This window comes from Gallus gallus, chromosome 5, assembly GCF_016699485.2.
Source record: "Gallus gallus isolate bGalGal1 chromosome 5, bGalGal1.mat.broiler.GRCg7b, whole genome shotgun sequence".
Taxonomy (NCBI): Eukaryota; Metazoa; Chordata; class Aves; order Galliformes; family Phasianidae; genus Gallus; species Gallus gallus.
Genome location: NC_052536.1, coordinates 51425015 through 51440599, shown reverse-complemented (window position 1 = coordinate 51440599; position 15585 = coordinate 51425015). Strand labels below are relative to the sequence as shown.

The 15585-nt window shown below is 44.2% G+C and overlaps 1 protein-coding gene across 3 annotated transcripts; it reads right to left on the bottom strand.

Moving 5' to 3' along the window:
- Positions 1-2583: 2583 nt before the first annotated feature.
- Positions 2584-10604, bottom strand: CLBA1 (clathrin binding box of aftiphilin containing 1). 3 transcript variants are annotated; one of them, XM_025150883.3, is made up of 6 exons: positions 10508-10604; positions 9917-10415; positions 7053-7201; positions 5914-6043; positions 4708-4821; positions 2584-3323 (listed from the first exon to the last, which is right to left on the bottom strand). In XM_025150883.3, the coding sequence occupies exons 2-6, from the start codon at positions 10364-10366 to the stop codon at positions 3156-3158; spliced, it is 1011 nt and encodes a 336-aa protein (XP_025006651.2). In that variant the 5' UTR covers positions 10367-10415; positions 10508-10604; the 3' UTR covers positions 2584-3155. The 3 variants fall into 3 exon arrangements, with proteins under 3 accessions (XP_025006651.2, XP_004936472.2, XP_025006653.2); XM_004936415.5 differs by having other exon boundaries at positions 9917-10410; XM_025150885.3 differs by having other exon boundaries at positions 3296-3323; positions 5900-6043.
- Between the last annotated feature and the right edge of the window lie 4981 nt (positions 10605-15585).

The window sequence follows — 15585 nt, the reverse complement described above, 5'->3', positions numbered from 1 at the left end:
GTTCCCAAACTAATTTTGAGCTATTAAAAACCAGTATTAGGAGAGTTAAGCTATTAAGATGCAATGCTGTGTCAATGAAGTATGTATTATTAAGCCAAGCATTTGTGGGAGTGGGCAGTTGTTTGGCTTTTGGGTATTTACCTAATATCCTAGTATTCATCAGTATCTTGCCTTCAGTGAAAAGAGGGGGAAAAAAAACCTGCAACCTTCATTCCATACATTTTTTCCTTATTAGGACCCAGAGAGCACTGTGCTGGACTGTGCTTTGGCACTCAAGCTGAGCTGGATGGGGTTTTTTTTTTTGCCTTTTTGCCTTTTTTTCTTTGTTTTCCCCCTCTACTCTATCAAGGTAAACCACAGTGGCTTAGGAGTTTTGATGTTTAATTTGAATGCAGCTTGTTTGTAGTCAGATTTTCTCTTCTGTTTTAACTGGAGTAGAAGTAAGTACTGCTGGGGTGCTCCCACGTTCACTTTTAAGATCAGTCTATAAATGCTGTATATTATAAACGCTGTAGTCTGTGTTCACCTCTGACCCTCTGCAGCATATTGGAGTGAGTTTAGAGTAGGGCCTCAGGGCTGGTCAGGGGGCAGGAGCACCCCTCATATGAAGGCAAATCTATAGCGATCAAGGTCAGCATCTAAAGCTTCTTGAAAATTCATATGCCTAACAAATGGAGGGTCTGCAGTGTGCTCAGGAATACTCAGGTAGTATACTCACAGGTGTGCTCATACTGCGGTCTGGATTGCTGTTGATTTTATCAAATGATATGTATTTTAATTTGGACTTCTAAAAATAAGGTCTACAAGTAGGAATATGATGCTTCAAAGACAGAACCTCCCAAAACCATGCCTCTGCTCTGTTCAGCTCTTAAGGATTGATTGTTGGAATAGGGTCCCTAAGAGATTACACTTTGAACAGAGTACCATTGAAATGTTTTCAGTCTCTCACAATGGGATTGGGTTTTTTTTTGTTCTATTTTACTCAAAACTGTACGCTACGTTCCTTCTATAGAGGAACCATTCAACCACATCTCCCATTTGAACTTCATAGATCTTTGTTCTATGGATAAATTTTCCCTCTAGTTTCAAATAGGAAGAAAAATACATTTCTGCCCAGCTGTGGTGTAAAACTCTCACCTTGCTTTAGTTTTCATCTTTTCAAAACCATGAGCAAAGGCCAAGCTCTGTGGTATTTACCTTCCACAAACACAGAGTACAGTGACAAGTTTAGTTCATCAAAACTGAAGTATTTCACAGCTGGGAGCTCAAAAGTAAGATTGGAAGTGATGAAATTCATAGCTTAAAACACGCTAAGCTGCAAAGCTTTTCTCCCTGTACCATTCTCACAGAAGGAACACCTGCTCCTACTTCATACAATTGTGTATTTCAAGAGTTGGTGAGTGGCGATTGTTAGCAGGCTTGGCTTCGTGCCCAGGAAGGCAACAAGGAAATGACAAAAGGAAATGAACAGTGACTATTTGTGCAGAACGCCTCGTAGGGTTTTCCGTCACCCCTTGTTTCCAAAGATAAGAATAGAAGGCAAGGCTGGCCTACAGCTGAAAATGATCCACTAGCAAGTTTGGAGAGGCCTGTCTCCCTTTCTATGTGAGTATCCGCCAAATAGACTGTGTCCCAGTTCTGATGCAGGCAGCCAGGACTCCCTGGTCCTGATGCTGAATTGAATTGCTTTACAAATTCCTATCTGTGAGTCCTTTTCTTCGAGTAAATGAGCTTGGACTGAAGACAGGAGTCACAGATCTCCTCTCAACTGTCACATGCAGCAGTATTCAGGTGGCCCAGAGCAGCTATCCAAAAAAGGAAAAAGCTGAAACACAGAGACCATCGTCTTTGGAAGCCCAGTAGTCTTTTCCATGCTGAATCAAATTAACACAGGCCTGAAACTTCCCTCTCCCAGTCCCTTAGAGGGGGCTGCGAGAGCGGCTTCTGTGGCTGAGGCGTTAAGTGTTCACCCTTCCCCTGGGGGGAATGGTGAAAAATTCTTTGATACACTGATCTAACGTCAGTGAAAGCAAAGCCTAAAGAAAGATAACATTAACACGCTAAAAAATGCCCTCTCGGGGCCCCTCTTCAGGGCCCTGCTTCTCTGAAATAATAAAAATGAGATTTTATTCTTATAATTGATTTCAATACCAGCCTCAGATTTACATTCTTAACTTATGGGCAATTTGGTCTTTACTGAGTCGGTTATCACAGCGCATTGAATACACCTCTAAGTGCTCTGAAAGACTTACGGGGGAAATTCAAACTGATTTCAAATGCACTGTTAGGTGGAAAAGTTCACCCTGCTCCTGAATTCACGTGGAGCCTTCAGCCCAGCCCTGCACAACTCCTGTGGAGAGGAGAGGAAACTGCTGAGCTGCCTGCTTTCAAACAGCACTTTTCCAAAGGCTCTGTTACTGTTCACTGAGGACCGCTGTACGGTTTGTTTCGTGCCAATAGCACTGAGGTATCACATGCAGTACTAAGTTAGAGCAACTGTAATTGCCTTGCTGAACAGGGAGGGTTTGCTCTATGAAGGTGATGGTTTGCTCTACGAATCCAAGAGGTCCTGACACAATCAGCTTCAGAGATGCAATTTATTTCAGTTAGAAACCAATGCCAGGACAAAACATTTTGAATCCGATCGCGCCATTGACTCTACCTGTCTTACCACACAGAAAGCTCTACCTTCTTAAACCCAACGAAAGCCACGGGTTGCAGAAGGCTCATTTCATCTTTCATCATGCTAAGCAGTGGCAAAGCAGCAGATCTCAGCCGATTCAGATTGGAGCAAATAAAAGAGATGGCGTCTTGAGGTGTGTTCAGGTTTTGGCAGGGAAACCAGGTTTTTCATCAGAGGCTTTAAGGCCTGAAAGGTCAGTAATTCCAAAGAGCAGCACATCAGAGGGTCTTTAAAGTGTGATTGCAGCTGGATTTACTCTAAGAAAGATGAATCAGCAGCAAAACCTCGCAGGACAAAATTACACCCTTTGACTTCACAACTAGATGGGATAAATTCCTTCTAATAACGTGGCTTTAGGTACCTCCTGTACAGTAATAGTCACTTTCCTAATGAACGTCTGCAGTCACCAGCACTAAGCCAGTAAGAAAACGCATTCAGTTCAAAAAGAAGGACAACAAAAAGTGCATTTGGTTCAACAAACATCGCTGTTGAAAAATTTCATGTTCAGGTTGGGTGTACTGAAAATGTGCTTCTTCCTTGGGATTGTTCTGTATTGCACGTTCCCATTTGATGACGTGGTTTTCAAAAAGAGGTTACAGGTGAAAAGCTGATCCTGCCTGGAATCTGGCAATACAGGGAGCTGAGGGAAAAATTAAAAGCAGGTTAATGTTTTCTGTGCTACATTCACTTAATCTCTTACCGTATTTCAGTCTAATTTTAAGACAGACTTCATAAAATCAGCATAAAGGAAAAAAAAAAACAAAACATTTTTAAGAAGGGCACAACTAGGAAAGTAAATGGAAAAGATTTCACTGTATGAATTAACTTGCTTCCAAATTAGGGCTAGCAACCTCAGTGAGACACCAAGCAGCAAGGCTCGCTCTTACCCTTCAGAAGCCACTGTGTGGCTGCTAAGTCTATTTGCCTTAACGTTGTATCATGAATCTTTCTACTTTTACTCCTCCTGAATTCACCTTGAATCACTTCTTTTCCTAAACTCTGCCTCTGTATTTAACACAGTTCCAAGCACGCGTCCCTGCAGAGCTGAATTAGGAAGGAATACACGCAAAGGTCTCCTTTGATTTCCTTTCTGAATCCCCCAATCTGGCATCTCCTGAGTACAGAACAGCATAAAGCATCCAGAGCAGTAAATGGAATAAAACCTTGCGATGAAAATGTGCCTCAAACTGCACAAACGACAGCAGTTGCTTAAGTTTATTCTCATTGGAAGATGAGAATTTGTGTTAGAATCCTGATCCCAAACACTTTGCTAAAAACAGAATGCAGCTGATTCAGTTAATTTTTTTAAAAGAAATGCAGTATGGCAGAATTGTCCTTCCAGGTTGCACTGCATGAAGGAAACTGAGCCTATAAATGCCTGTCTGACTGAAGGCAAATGAACAGACAGTAATTCCCACTTTTGTTTCTCTTTATGTTCTGTAACAGAACTTAAAAATATCCCTGTAATTGTTAACATCAGTTCTACCTTCCTCTTTAGATCGTTCCTGTTTTCCCCCATAGTGGAGAAACCAAATCTGAATCTCTCTGAATATGTGAAATGCAAGTCTGAATGCAATTTCTTTACTATGAACTTTGCTTCTTGTGTCTCCCTTACAGTGCCTCTCAGGAGCAAGCCACAGGTGTCTCTCAGTGTTCATCATGCTGATCCTTTAACACACTGATTTTCTTCTGTCATCTTCTGACATACACTCTGACTGTATCTTAGGTATTGTTGCTCCCTTCCACCCAGTAAATAGTTTGACCAGCGGTCCAGGTTGCTTAGCAAATCACCTCGCATTTCAGCATCCTGATATTGCTTTGCATTTGGAATGTTATGTTTTACCTTTTCTGAAGCTCTCAAATGGGTTTTGATGAGTGAGTTACAACCATACATAACATACAATCCTATCAGGACCAAGTTGTTGAGCCAGCACATATGCTCTAACAGCTGACTACAGCACAGATGAACACGTAAAATATGCTGTATGCTTCCCTCAAGTACTTATGTTTAGAGCAGTTCTTACCTTGGTCTGGATCAGTGCTTTGCAGTTATTAATACTGAATCCATCAAATCTGAAGTCCTCATTATCTTTAGCATTTGACTCCTCAGTAATGTCATCCTGGCTCTCCAGAAAGGCCTAAGAAAGCAAAATTTACTTTTCCTTTACTAGTGACTATCTGATCTTAACCTAAAGAAAAGCTTCCTCTCAAATAACAGCAAACACCAAACTCCACTTTCTGAAGCTGTATTTGCCACGTTCCCCTGGCACTGAAAAAATTCTTTGGCTAAAAGAGGCCCATACATGCAAACCAAATCATGGCTTTAAATTTAAGGATTGCAATTTCAAAATTAAACTATTTCTGAATGCAAATCAGCCCTAGCCTGAACTAGAAAATATCTGAGAAATCAGTATTGTTAAAAGCAGCGCAATGCAAACGTCTCGATGGGCAAGGAAAGGACAGAAGGGGAAGTTACAGCGCTGGAGAAACATCTCCCATTTCCTCCTGCTGGATGACAGCTCCTGCAATTCAGAATTGCACACAGCACCACATCACGGCAATGAAATCATCAACTGGAATAGTTACTCTGAGAAGCACAAACAACTGATTCATGCCATCTAAATAACCGGGTCGAATACTAAGCCATCCCCCATGCCTTTATCTTCTCAAAAGAAGAGATTAAACTGAGACATTTGAGATTTTCAATATTGATAGTTTGTTCTCCTTTCAATTTAAAACATATTCCTCTCAAGTCTTGCAAAAACAGATGGAATCTTCTGAGGAAAAGGGAAGTGAAACACACTTCCAGTTCATATGCAATGAAAACACCCAGTGATTACTTTAGCAGCCTCACTGATTCAAATCCAATTTTCACTTAACAGAAAGATATGAGAGGACGACATCTTTTTCATGCTCTGAGGAAAGAAAGAAAACCATCCACTCCACACACATCTGAAAGCTATTTCTATGTTTATACCTGAAGCTGAACATACTATCTAATGCAACAGGGTGCCACATAACTGAGACCTCAGTGTAAAGATGATCAAAATTTGATCCCTACACAATTTCATCCTTACTGACACACAATGATGAGAGAACGTGAGACCTTTAAAGAAGCTTTGGACTCATCCAGATCTCGTTCCTCATGTGTCTACATGTATAGGTTGCATGAAATCCAACCTGTAACCAAAGGTTTATACTGGCATACTGGCAGACCTTTGTTCAATTACCGTTCGATTTGCATCTATTCCAAGAACACTCAGCAGGCTTGCTTGGCAATGAGATTTACTCCAGGGATGTCTTAATCTGGGGGTATTATCCAAGTCTCTAAGGGTTCTCCATATGTTTCCAGAATCAATGCTAGGAAAGAAAACACAAGTTGAGGTTAGATGGCATACAAAGTTTCCAGTAGACATATGTAATTCCTTCTGTACATACAGTTGTGTACCAGCCTACCTTGTTTTAAAACACAGTTTATCTTAAAGCTATTCCTACATTCGTTCAAAGTATCAAGCCAATCCGCTCATAAATTTGCATGATAATTAATGGAAACAGCCAACATAACTGTATGCTGAGCCTTCTCAGAGAAGAAGTGCATTAGAAGCATATGTCAGAGTTGGTTACTTGCCCACAGTTCATACTAATCAATCGCTTCTGTAACATGTGGGTACAGAGTTCAGCCCTACTCTTTTTCTACTCTGCATAATCCGTCCATCCGTCCCTCCGACCTTTCTCCTCCATGTCAGTCATACTTCACTGCTGCAGCTTGCTACTGTTTCACTTGCTGGTACCTGCTCTGGACACATACATACTATAAAAGAGAGATCATTCCAGCGAGTGTAAGCTAAGTGATACTAATTGCCATTAACACAACCCCAGGGAAGAAGCTGGATGCACCACAGCTTCTGATGAAAATCTAGTTTAATGTAAAAAGTGGGAGAGGTGGGGAGGGGAAAAAAGGCGTGGGTTGTCAGCAGGAGGAGCAGCAACGCTCCTGCTTCAGATGGTGGAGAATTGAGTCAGATGTGTTGTAAAGCAAGGACAAGCAAACAGGAAGAACAGGCTGCCTGCTGGCTGCTCTGGCATTCCAGAAGCTGAGTCATAAGAAGGAGCACCGACAACAGGAAAAACTCTGAGCAGAAATTCGTACTCCTGATATATCCTCTAACTTGCTTTCCCATGGCTGAAACATAACCCATTTCCTTGACCAACACAATACATAATTGGTAAGATCTGAACACCGAAGGAGCACAGTGATTAAAATGGTTCTGAAGTCTGTTTCCAGTACCACAAATGTTTAAATTATGAAATAAACAACGTAATTGCTTGATTACTGAGGAATTTTTGTTTTCCTGACTAAACTCATTACCAAAGTTGATTATTCCTAAGTTTGGAAATCCCAGCATCTTCATTATTCACACCAAGTACTTGATCCAGGCTCCTTATGCTCTCACTGGACTGCAATACAAAGACTTCTGGAAAGCCCAACTTAAATATACCCTCATAGCAGTGGTCTGCCTAGAAAAAAAGAGAGAGTTTCATTCCATGTGCTACACAGGGCAACCCCACAGTTCACGACAGAACAACGTTTCCACAGATTGCATTGTTAACTGTATTTAAAATCTGTGTTAATATTAATGACACCGAGCCCAGAGTTCAGTGCTTTGAGTATTTACTTACGATTAGAGGAGGAAAAGCAAGAATCCAAGAGTTTCTGATGAACCTTCCTCTGTAACTTCACAGCTGCTACGTTACGGACTGCTTTTCCTACTAGCAGTCAAGACTGCTGCTCAAGAAATTCAGTCCAGGCCAAAACCAACGTATGCTCACACATCAACTCAAAGCTTATTTTGCTAACAGTATTTCTACCACAGCTAATGCAACCAAGTGTAAGGTAACTCACAGTTACCAATAAATACTTGCACTGTACAAGTCCACATAAAAGCTTTGGTCACTATGTATCTGGATGCTCACATCTGCACCAAATATTTTTCCAGCTTACATTAAGAAGTTTGGTCTGATTTACAAACTCATTCCTCTTCCAGCAGTGGTAAGGAGGTTTGCAGGACGGACACGGCCATGAGTAATCCAAACTCATGCAAACAGGACAAGTGGAAGTAACAGGGTTATCCAAGGAGCAGGAGGTGCACAAGCAAGGGAAAACGTGCATAACTGATATCCTATCCTAAAGGGATGTCGTCGTGCCATCTAATCCAGAAGCTTTATTCCTACAAATAAGGAGATATTCAAGTTTTCTAAATCAAAGTACTTAATTGCATTTAACACCCTGCAGCGTGACTGCAGTCCAGGAGCAGAGATGCTGTGTGGAAACTGGAGAATGAACCCAGCCAGCTCGTTTTCCTTGCCTAGCAATCAACAATCTGATCTGAAAAACATACATGGTGGCTACTTTGACAGAGGTTGGTTTAATTGGAATTCAAATGACTGAAATAAATTGAGATATTTCCAGTTTCATTATACTGAACTCAGACAGATGCAGTGAATAGTGGAAGTACTGAGGCCACGCACAGTCAGCAGAGCTGGCAGAGGGTTCTGTGCTTCTGAGAAGTACAGTGTACCCCACACTGCCATCCATGAAATCCAGCCATTAATGGACTGCCTTTCCTGGTGGGTGACTGCAGAGACACTCAAAGACTCCTGGATAAAACCCTCCAAATCTTGCCCAAAGTATCACAATACTTTAAAATGATTTTGTTGCTCAGTCGTGGGAGTCGGCCTCTCCTCCCATGTAAGCAGCAATAGGTCAGACCTCTGACCTCAGATGATCTCTAGGTCCCTTCCAACCTTCCTCTATTGACCACACGGAAGGACTGCGCCCCAACCTGAGGAGTTTATGATCTCAAACAAACAGTACAAAAAGCACAGGGATGAATGGCAAACTACATGTGTGTTCTACTCCCACAGAAAGCTCCAGCAGCACTGCAGCTGCTTCTCTACCCTAAGGAAAAAAAAGACACCGTAAGTATGTTAACTCTGCCTAAAGTTTCAGCTCATGCTACATATTTCCTTTTGACTTTAATAAACACACACAAAAAAAAAATTAAAGCAAAGGCTTCAATGAGATTAATATGTACAACTTCTAAGAGAGAAACCATACGATCTGTTATATTTCTGCCCTGGTCGCCGCATACTCTGCTTTTTCAGCATAAGACTGCATATCTGAAATTCCAACCTTAGAATTTAACTTCTGTTTATGCATACCAGCAACTCATCACCAGGTATGTTGTGATCTCTGTTCTACCAATGCCAGACAGCTCACCCCACGCTCAGCACTGAGCCTTCCTGAGTAAAGCCTCTGCAAAAGGCAAAGCTCCCAGCCAAGGGGACAGGGAAGCCTGGTGCCACAAACTCTGCTCCCTCCGTGTTAAAGCTGATCTGACAGACCATAAGCTGCGAGCTCTGAAGTGCTGTTAGCTCTGTGAAAGCCTGAGTTGACTGCTCTCCTTGTTTTTCATGCTTTAATTCATAAAATTCATAATAATGAAGCCTGGCCATTTTGTTAGTATTTCCTTTCATTTTCCTTTTGTCAGCATGCTCACCTGTGCCTGGGAAACATTAAAACACATCAATTTCAGCAAGGTGGAACCCTTATGCTGAACAATCAACTTAGTAAGCATTCAGATTTTAGTTCCAACACTGTACAAGAGAATGCACCATGTCATGATAGAAGAGGAATGGTATTAAATTACTTGCTATTCATTTTCTTGTATCATATTAACTTCTACCCATGATCAGTCCAAAGTGCCAGAAAGACTGCTGGGTTACTCAGGCAGCGTATTACACAACAGAAGGTAATGCTTTTGTCAGTTTCTAACTCAATTTCATGTTGGTTTATTTCAAGAAGCTTGCGGGCAACTCGGCCTTTCTGCCCGCTCTGTTTTTGTTACCTGCCTTCCCAGCTCTTTGCTTCCTATGCTCATTTTGCCTGGCTTTTAACCCTCACATGCTTCAGCGCCCACTGTTTCTGAAGGGCTAACCCATTCCTGGTGCCCAGAAGAGAAGCAGCTTTAGAGCTCTCCTGCAGGACAGCTGAAGTATTTGTCACACACTGGAAAGAAGTTGCTTTTTGCTCCACTCAAGTTAACTAAAAAGCAGCCTCACAGTTCCTCTCCCTGCACGGCGTTATTCTCTATAGAGAAGACATTCAGATACAAATCTAAAGGAAGCAGTAACACAAACACTTCTGGTCTTCGCTTCACTGTGAACACTTACCTCATTCAGAGAGCTGGAAGCCTCCTGTGTCGCACTGTGTAGAGATGGCTCAGAACAGAAGTGACCGGCAGCAGCACTGCGGTGTCCTCTGCTCACATCTGTGCCATCACCAGAAGCATTTTTTGACTTCAGCAAAACATCAGCACTGGGATGGGATCTCTGCCATCTGCCCAAGGGTTCCCTGAAGCCCTCAAACTCCCCCCAAGAAGCGCTGGGTGCGGAGGTACAGCCGCCCTCACCAAACCCCTCACAGCTCCAACTGTCGCTGTTCAGTGCCGGGAGGCTCTGCTGCGTTACCTCGAGGTGAGTAATTCCTTCATCATTTGTCCCTGCGTTTGAGTTGCAGCCGTTCTCACCAGCAGACATACCGCCCACCTCCAGCTCTGTCACACACACCCGGCGCGATGCGTCTGTGCTACTGCGACTTCCCGACAGCAACAGGTTCTGCATCGGGCTTGGAAAACCACCCCCACACAGGCATCGTTCGGTGAAATCTGTGCTGAGAAACCAAACCAAACCAAAGCAGCAGTTCAGTTCGACCTCATTAGAAATCGGAATGTTTCTAAAACGTGACCGAACTCTTCATTTTACCCCTTCAATGGCCCCTAAATTGCAGCAGGACGTCCTTCAGCCTCTCCTGCAGCGTCGGCACGCGCGTGTTGTTCGGTCTCACTCCTGTGTAGGCTGTTGGCCTGCAAGGAAAGAACGGCAAGTAAATACTTCTGTGATAAGGGCTGCGTAGGAATGACCACCGCGAGCCGATAAGGCAGCAGAAAGAATGCTCAGGTTAAAACAAGCACATTCCAGCTCCACGCAACTGAGAATCACAGCAGTTTGGAGTAATTTCCGACAGCTTTGCCCACATCACAAGAAAAGCATTATGGTAGTAGCAGCATTTCAGGGAATGTTTAACAGGAGTTGTTGGATATCCAGGGAGTGCTGGAGTGGGTGCAGGAGTCACAAAGAACACCTCCTAGGCACTACCCAGCCCTGCAGCTCTGCCACCCAGCTGGTGCTGGCTGCACACAGAGCTCTTTTTGTCTGCACGGGCTTTCCAGGTCCCAGAGATTACCCAAGAGGCGAATGCGACCCGCGGCACCGCAGGCACCGACCGGCAGCTCAGTACTATGAAAAGCAACAGCACTCCAACTATTTAAGCAATTAAGGCTGATTTAAGAAGATTGATTTAACATCTGTGAGTTACGCACACAATGCTGCATTTATTGCATTGGGTAAATCCAGCACCCTTCCCACTGCTAAGCTTCAGTGAAGAAATGCAGTCACTATCAGATGTTAGATAGCCCTCAGGTGGAAAAGTAACAGAGGTTTTTCCCAAGTTTACCCCAGCACAAGGCATAAGTGACCACGGGCACAGCCAGCCCTGCTGTGGGCAGCCCCAGATGCAAATGGACCAGGCAGGGGGGCAACGTTACCCCGGGGGTTCAAGGGTTATGTGAGGGGCTGAGTTGGTTGGCAGGGACCTGCCCAACCTCCTCCTTCCCATCCAAGCTGTCCTCCATGCCCTCTCTGAGCTCTCCTCCTTCCTCAGCTCCTGCAGCTGTCCCAAGCACAGTTGCCCTGAGAAGTCCCCATCCCTCCTTACTGTAATATAAGGAAGAAATGTTTCACCCATAGGGCACTGAGGTCCTGGCACAGGCTGCCCAGAGAGCTGCAAGTGCCCTGAAGGTACCCAGGGCTGGGTTGTATGGGGCCATGAGCAGTCTGAGCTGGTGGAGCTCATGGCACAGCTTGGAACTGGGCGATCTCTCAGGTCCCATCCAGCCCAACATGGCTCCCTCCCGTATCTCTGGGATAACAAGTCCTTCACTCACAGTGCTCCTGGTCCTCTGCCATTCCCATTGCCTCCCCCTTCGCCACCCTGGGTCGGGACCTCCGGCTGTCCTGCAGCCAGCAGTCAGCTCCCACCTCCTACAAAGAGCCATAAGGTAGATTTTAAAGACATGGCATGAAGAAGAAAAGTGTTCACGTTTTCTAGTTTCTTTCTCCAAGCTGGCAGGCTAAGAACATACAGGTTGATGGCGGTGATTCGTGTTTGTTTTCAAGCTGAAATGCTCACATAATCACAAAATTCCAAGACTCTGACTTAGGGAAAAACACAAACAAACAAAACTCCACCCTCACACAGGAATATAACCCCATGATAAAATGATAGGAATAAGCCAACTGCTGACTGTCAGGACTTCCCCCCCCAAGCACTCCCCCACCCTTTTGCCCTGCCAGACACTTGGCTGTCCCATCTCCCCTCTCTTTGCTATGGTTGGGACTCCACCTGCCTGTTGTGTTGGATAAAGCTGGAAGCTGTGGGTCAGGCGGCTGCGGCCACCCCACCCCACAGCCTGAGAGGACTGCCCCTTCTTGCCCATATCTTGAAGAGCATTGGCAGGAGATGGAGGTTTCTCCAGGAGGGAGAGCACAGAGAAAACCCCTCAGGGTGTTGGCACTCCCTGTCCAATGGACTGGGTTTAAAATCTGGGCAGTCCCAAGCAACGGAGAATGGTTGTAAAAGCAAGGAAAAAGGCTTTTTGGAGCGAGGCCCAAAATAAAAAGCATTTTCTAGGCATTACGGTGCGTGTGTTTTTCAGCCCAGGCACAGATATGTATGCTCCCCTCCCACACATCTGACTCTCATTTCAGGCTGTAGCGCTTTATCTGAGGGCGAGAGGCTGAATTTGGGAGCGATGCCCAGACTCAAAGCCAGAAGAACTTTACTGGCAGGTCTCTGAAAGATTTTTTCTCTTTGTTTTCTCTCTGCTTCGGAGCCATTTCTTACCCTCCGTGGCCATCCCGTGGCAGCCTGCGGAAATCCGACTAGCTCAGCGACACTGTAATTCAGACCCAAAGCATCTGACACTTGTTAGGATAGCACCCTTATCCTACGCTACAGTAAGTTTGTGCTTTACAGGCCTCAGCAGTTCCAGCTCTCTCCGGGTTTTAGGGGAGCTCAGCTTTATTTTTTTCCAGCTGCTGAGGTCATTAGGAGAGCTTTATACATCCACCTTTGTCTTCTCACAGCAGCAGGCAGACTGTGTGAAGACAACGATGCTGCCCTCGTACCACACTTTGCACCTGGAGGGGAAGGGACTTGCGGGTTTTGCAAGCCTACCTCTGTCTTGCCAAGCTCAAACTGCTTTTAGTTATGTGAGCAGTGCAGTGGAAGAGCAGCTGAGCATCAGAAGCTGCCCCAAGTCCCAGAAACCTGCAGTGCTTTGGGATATAGCCGGCTGCACCATCTGCTGGACATACCTACCCCAGCCTCTTCTCTCCAGCAAAAGCAGCCAAAAACATACAAAATCGCCCTGAAAAAGACTGCTCAGGTGTGCTTTGGGCAGACTTTAAAATCTGAAGCGTGGCCGCCCTACAAAGTGGGTTCCATTCAATCCATCTGAATTAGCATCCTTTGACTCAGCCCAACTGAGCTGAATTAGTGTTATAATTCATGTTATGTGTTTGGTGGATAAGGCTCAGGATTTTGTCTGACATACAACAGTCCTGGGGATTTACCCCACAACTCCTTCAAAAATCAAACAAAACAACAGTCTTTACATAAACTATCAGTGTGCTAAAGGCTTCAGACATGGACTATAAGCTTATATTTAGACACTTAAATGTATACAGCAAGCAAAGCAGAACCTCACTATTCAAAACTTCACCACTACAGATGGCTGAATTAACTGAACACTCACCTGCAGCTTCTGCTGCCACCATTCCTACTGGAAATCTGACTTTAGCACATATACTGCAGAGTTATTCTTTTTCTTTTCTTCCTTTTGCCCTTTAGGGAAAAAAAAATGCAATAAAGAACCTTGATAGAATAGCTGAAAAACATTTACTTTCACAAAGATGAGCTCTAAGCACTGGTTTAACTGATCAGCTGTGGTTTCATTTGGAAGTACAGCTCATAATTCCACTGAAGTCCCTCCTGGAGAAACAGCAAATGTTGCCATACCTTCCAGCTTCGCTTATGTTTCAAAACATAAAATGCTTTGGCTTTTTCCTGACTGAGTAATGAGAATAACAACACTTTAGGGCAAACTCTGCTTCTCCCCAATGCTGGGTGGGCCTGGGTTTCCTGCAACCCCTGCAAAATATTGCTTTGTGGGATGGAAGTAGCTGGCACTAATGAGGCACCTACAGCAGTTACAGTGTCCGGGCTAAAAGATCAACCAGAAGGTTTTCAACAGCAGGTGGCAGCTCTCCCTTATTATCTCTTGTATGCTCGCAGCAATATGCTGATACTCCTGAGTAAGGGAAGTAAATCATCCCCTCTACACGCTACGTTAAAGAGGTGTTGGACCACCTGCTTTATGTGCTGACCACAGAAAAGTCATTTCACTGATGGGCTGTCAGTGTAGAAAACTACTTTAGGCGTGGAAGATGAACAATAATACACCTCCCAAAGACACTAAGCATGCAAGAAATGTATGTGCCCTGGGTTTAATGGCTGTCTTTAGCATTTTTGTCCAGCCCAGCAGTGTCATTTTGAATCAAACCTTGCACATGCTTCTGTGGCTAATCTGGTTTTCAGAGTGATTTTGAAGAGCTCAAACTAAATGTCTTCTGGGGAAAGGCAGTGAAGTGCCATTTCTCTCTCACAGTTCGTGGATGCACCGTCTTCCAAACACAGATGTGGGCTGCACTACTTCATGAACCTCCAGGATGTTACCTGCCTAACACGTCTCAAAAGAAGGCTCAAACCATTCAGAGTCCTGCAACACCCTGGGGTTGTCATTGTGCCATATATGAAGGGCCAGGTGCTGTAGGCACCTCCCTATTTGCCAGTCTTCAACTCTTTGCTACCACTCCATCACCCACTGACACTTCTAGATGGAAATCCTTTCCTGTCTTAAGCTGCTTTCCCTTCTGTTGTCAATCCCACCTGCTGAACCCCTCATTTCTTTTATCAGATCTCATTTTTTCCCCACTATCCATCTACCAGCTCTTCTTCCTTTAGCCTCCTTAAAACTCAGAGAGCTGCATCTTGGGGCACTAAGGAAGTGGTAGTGCTTGTTAGTCTGTGTGCCAATTTCTTATGTAGCAGAAACCTAATGGCAGAAACAGGAGGTTGCTCTATAATGGCAACCCCATGGAAGTTGCTGGTATGAGACCACTGGCAAGCAGTAGTCTATAGATTTCAGGAGAATAAAAGTGATCTTCTTAAAGTCCCATTGCACAACAACCACCATAAGCCCTCATAAACTGCTATGAATGGCCCACTTGTTATGGAAGGCTTTGCTTCACAACCACGCGACAAACACCATCATCACAGAATCGTTTAGGTCAGAAAAGACCCTTAAGATCATCAAGGAAAACCACCATTTAACACAAATCCACCACTAAACTGTGTCCATAAGTGTCACATCCACACATCTCTTATACACCTCCAGGGATAGCAAATCCTTCACCTCCCTGGACAGCTTTTTCCACCACCCTTCCCGTGAAGGAATTCTTCCTGCTATTCATTCTAAACCTCCCCTAGAGCAACTCGAGGGCATTTTCTCACATCTTATCACCTGTGATCTGAGAAAACAGACCACTGCAACCATCTTTCAGGCAGCTGTGGTACCCATGCTTAACCTTCACTGCTCCTTGCTCTATTATAATTTCATATTAAGCTACTGTTCTGTGTCTCTTTTTTGCTGATGATCTAA